This window comes from Limulus polyphemus, unplaced genomic scaffold, assembly GCF_000517525.1.
Source record: "Limulus polyphemus unplaced genomic scaffold, Limulus_polyphemus-2.1.2 Scaffold8313, whole genome shotgun sequence".
NCBI lineage: Eukaryota > Metazoa > Arthropoda > Merostomata > Xiphosura > Limulidae > Limulus > Limulus polyphemus.
The window spans coordinates 1-3,827 of record NW_013673923.1 but is presented as its reverse complement, the minus strand read 5'-3'; the positions used below and the strand labels follow the sequence as shown (position 1 = coordinate 3,827).

General features: G+C 36.6%; 1 protein-coding gene across 2 annotated transcripts in view; it reads right to left on the bottom strand.

The window, feature by feature from the left end:
- Positions 1–963, bottom strand: part of LOC106475264 (nucleolin 1-like) — a 24,831-nt gene extending 23,868 nt beyond the window's left edge. For both annotated transcript variants that reach the window (XM_013935961.2, XM_022379419.1), the window contains exon 1: positions 823–963. In XM_013935961.2, coding sequence (XP_013791415.1) covers positions 823–879 — 57 coding nt within the window. In that variant the 5' untranslated portion in view covers positions 880–963. The remainder of the gene's footprint in view (positions 1–822) is intronic.
- Positions 964–3,827: the final 2,864 nt, after the last annotated feature.

The window sequence follows — 3,827 nt, the reverse complement described above, 5'->3', positions numbered from 1 at the left end:
ATTTAATTTTTGTAGTCTTTGCTTTCTTCAACAGTTCAAGCTTGAAAATTCATGATTTCATCTAAGATGATGAAAAATAAATATTTTCGGAAAACATTTTTAAATGCGTGAGATTTACATTGCTAGGCAGAAAAGCGGGAATAGTGATGAAAAGTCACGAGTCTCACGCAAAATGCATTAGAGTTGACACGTATGTATGTAAGTATATTACCTTTAAAAGTTCTGAAGACTCAAAGTAGAATATTAACGTAGTCATGGTAAACGTCTTACTTTGTTTAGTTCTGTGACAGACTGTATGAATACAAATGATAAAAAAAAGGAGTTGGCATTATTACAGCAACGGTGTTGAGCGTTAAGTCTCATAAATTTGTTTTCAGCATTAAAAGAAATTTATATTCAAATTGTTAATTTTAAGAATTAAATATTAATACCACTTTTCTGGTATAAGTTTGCATATAATATTTTAGTTATATATAACTAGGTGGCAGCACCTCACACAAACATGCACAAGCCATTCTATAACATCCGCCATTGTTATTCCAATCTCACACCGATAATTGATGGGAAAACTAACAAAAAAGAAGCTAACGCTAATTTAAAATTATAAATATATTTTATAATTTCACACGTCATTTTGTGCATGGAATCATACAGTTATGTTTCTCCATTACTTTGAAAATGTTTCGGACTTTGACTCGATCTCGTTACTTAAGCAAGTGCGCATCAAATCAAATGGCATCAAATGACGTGAACACATCCACCGGTTTTCATGACATTACTGAATATGTGATAAAACGTCTTAGTTGTATTTTATTCTCATACCTTGCTAGTTGTCTTCATAGTTCCCTCTCGCTTTGGTTCAGGTTTCGTATCAGACATGTTTTTCCCCCTTTTTCAAGAAACTCTATTGCATAACGTGATAACATTAACAGTAGCCCTGACTTTTGGGAAGAACACTTCGGTCACGTGACTTGGGTTCTGAATTCTGCCAGTAGGCTACAGAAATCAGGTACTTTGTGTCAGAAAATGTTTTTGTTCATTTACCTGCAAAATTTTAATCTACATCGATATCCCTGAGTGGTCAGTTGATGAAAAAACTTCAGACCAGGTTTTAATATCTTGAATCGCAACTGACACTCGTTCAATGAGGACTCCAGGCTAGAACAACAGTTATTTGTAGATAAGTTTTTAGGCTTAACGGAGTTGGTGTTTTGAATATATTAAAACGATTTGCTGAGGAGCTGCTTGAAATATCTTGACTTGTAAGCGTCAACTCTTGTATAATATGCCCTCCAGCGGCTCAGCGATAAGTCTGAAGGCTTATAACGCTAAAAACTGGGTTTAGATACCCGTGTTTAACTTTGTGCTTAGACAACAAACAAACAAATAAGTGTAATGCTGTTGCACCCTATGATTAGGTGTGTGTGTGTATGTATGTACGGCATACTCGTGTTTGCAATTGTTTCTCCAAATAGTGATTCCCCTTGTGGCTCAACTGTATGTTTGAGGACTTATAACGCTAAAATTCGGGTCTTGATACCTCCAGTTGGCACCGTGTTCCGTTTATTAGATTTTTAAACAATTTTCGTAAAGAGTTTTGTTTGTAATTAAGCACAAAGCTACAAACACACATATATATGTGTGTGTTTAAGGCACAACACAATCACCAGATAATTATTTTTTTGTCTCTTGATTCTGGCCTGATGTGGTCTGGTTCTTAGGGCGCTCGGTTAGCATATGTGGGTCGTGGGATCGAAATCCGGTAACGAACATGCTAGTCTGGGGAGCGTTATAATGTGAATGTCAATCTCGTTTATTCGTTCACAAAGTGTAGCCCAGGAGTTGGCGGTTGGTGGTGTTAACTAACTGCCTTTCCTCTAGTCTATCATTTAAAAATTAGGGATAGCTAAGGCAGATAGCCTAAGAGTAGCTTTGCGAAAAAATTCAATTAACTCGTTGATTCTAAAAAGAAAAAAAAAGATATTATAACAGACTAGGACTTTTTATTTGTGTTTTAAATATCTAATTTATGCAAAAAAAAGCAAGTTTTTCCTCATAATTTGTGCTTTTTATTTGGAGATATAGCATTGATTCTGATGTAATTTTATTTAGCTGACATAAATATTCATAGATATCTTGCATATGCAAGTACAATCTGGAAATGTCCTGAAATATAATTGAAAACAACTTACTGAGTTAGTGTTAAGTCAAGTATAAACATATTTGTAAAAAAAGTTAATTAGATTTAGCGAATTAGGGCCGAATGTGAATCCTAGGATTCGTGACCTGCTGTCCCACAAATGGCACTTTAGGGCTATGGATGCGTTATAAGAGTGATCGTCAAATCAGACAAGAGTAACTCAAGGATTGGCGGTTTGTATTATTTACCAACTGCTGAGGGTACTGTTTACTGGTTGAATAAAGATTCTGTATCTATTAATTTTTCTCGAGTTTGTTGTTCCCGGTCCCCTGTTGGGTCAGCTGTAAATTTACGACTTAAAACGCATAAATTCGGAGTTAGATTACCTGCGGTGGACAGAGCGCGGATAGCCTATTGTACAACTTGGCGCTAATAATCTTTAAAACTTGTCACTTTCTGTTGAAAATTGTCTAATTCTAACTAATAATTCTCTTGACTGGAACGTATATCTATTTCTAAAATAATCTCTAGTGATACTTTTCAATAAACTCTTTAACCCGTTGCTTACCATAGGGACAGTCTTAGTACGCCCGATATTTCTATTCCCAAGGGCCATAGGATGTACTTTGATAACGGTTTTCCCACACTGAATCCAATGATTTGTAGGTGGTTAGGGCGCTTGATTCGCAATCTGAGGGTTGTGGGTTCGAATCCCCGTCCCACCAAACATGCTCGCCCTTTCAGTCGTGGGGGCGTTATAATGTGGCGGTCAATCCCACTATTCGTTGGTAAAAGAGTAGTCCAAGAGTTGGCGGTGGGTGGTGATGACTATCTGCCTTCCCTCTAGTCTTACACTGCTAAATTAGGGACGGCTCGCGCAGATAGCCCTCGTGTAGCTTTGCGCGAAATTCAAACCAAACCAATGATATGTGGTTTGTAGGATGTTTCTTTAATAAACTATACAGTAAATCAATCAAACATAAGATTTTTGATCTTTCGACAAAGTTTCATAATTAGTTCGTTTTGTTTTAATTTAGGTCAAAATCTTTCACAGAATGTATGAAATTACATCAAGAAATGGATTTTTTCACTTCTGCATTATGGCTTTTTTTCAGGGATTTAAATGGATTACGCAAATTAGTCAAATTTGATGCAGCTGTATGAGATTTCGCGGCTTTAGGCCCTGAACAAGGGTTAAGTATTTTCACGGCTTTAGGCTCTGAACAAGGGTTAAGTATTTTCACGGCTTTAGTCCCCGAACAAGGGTTAAGCATTTTCGTGGCTCTATGCCCTGAATAAATGTTAATTATTTTTAGGTCCTGAACAAGGGTTAAGTATTTTCACGGCTTTAGATCCTGAACAAGGGTTAAGTATTTTCATGGCTTTAGGCCCTGAACAAGAGTTAAATATTTTCACGGCTTTAGATCCTGAACAAGGGTTAAGTATTTTCGTGGCTCTATGCCCTGAATAAATGTTAATTATTTTTACGGATTTAGGTCCTGAACAAGGGTTAAATATTTTCACGGCTTTAGGCCCTGAACAAGGGTTAAATAATTTTACGGCTTTAGGCCCTGAACAAGGGTTAAGTATTTTTACGGCTTTAGGCCCTGAACAAGGGTTAAGTATTTTCACGGCTTTAGGCCCTGAACAAGGGTTAAGTATTTTCACGGCTTTAGGCCCTGAACAA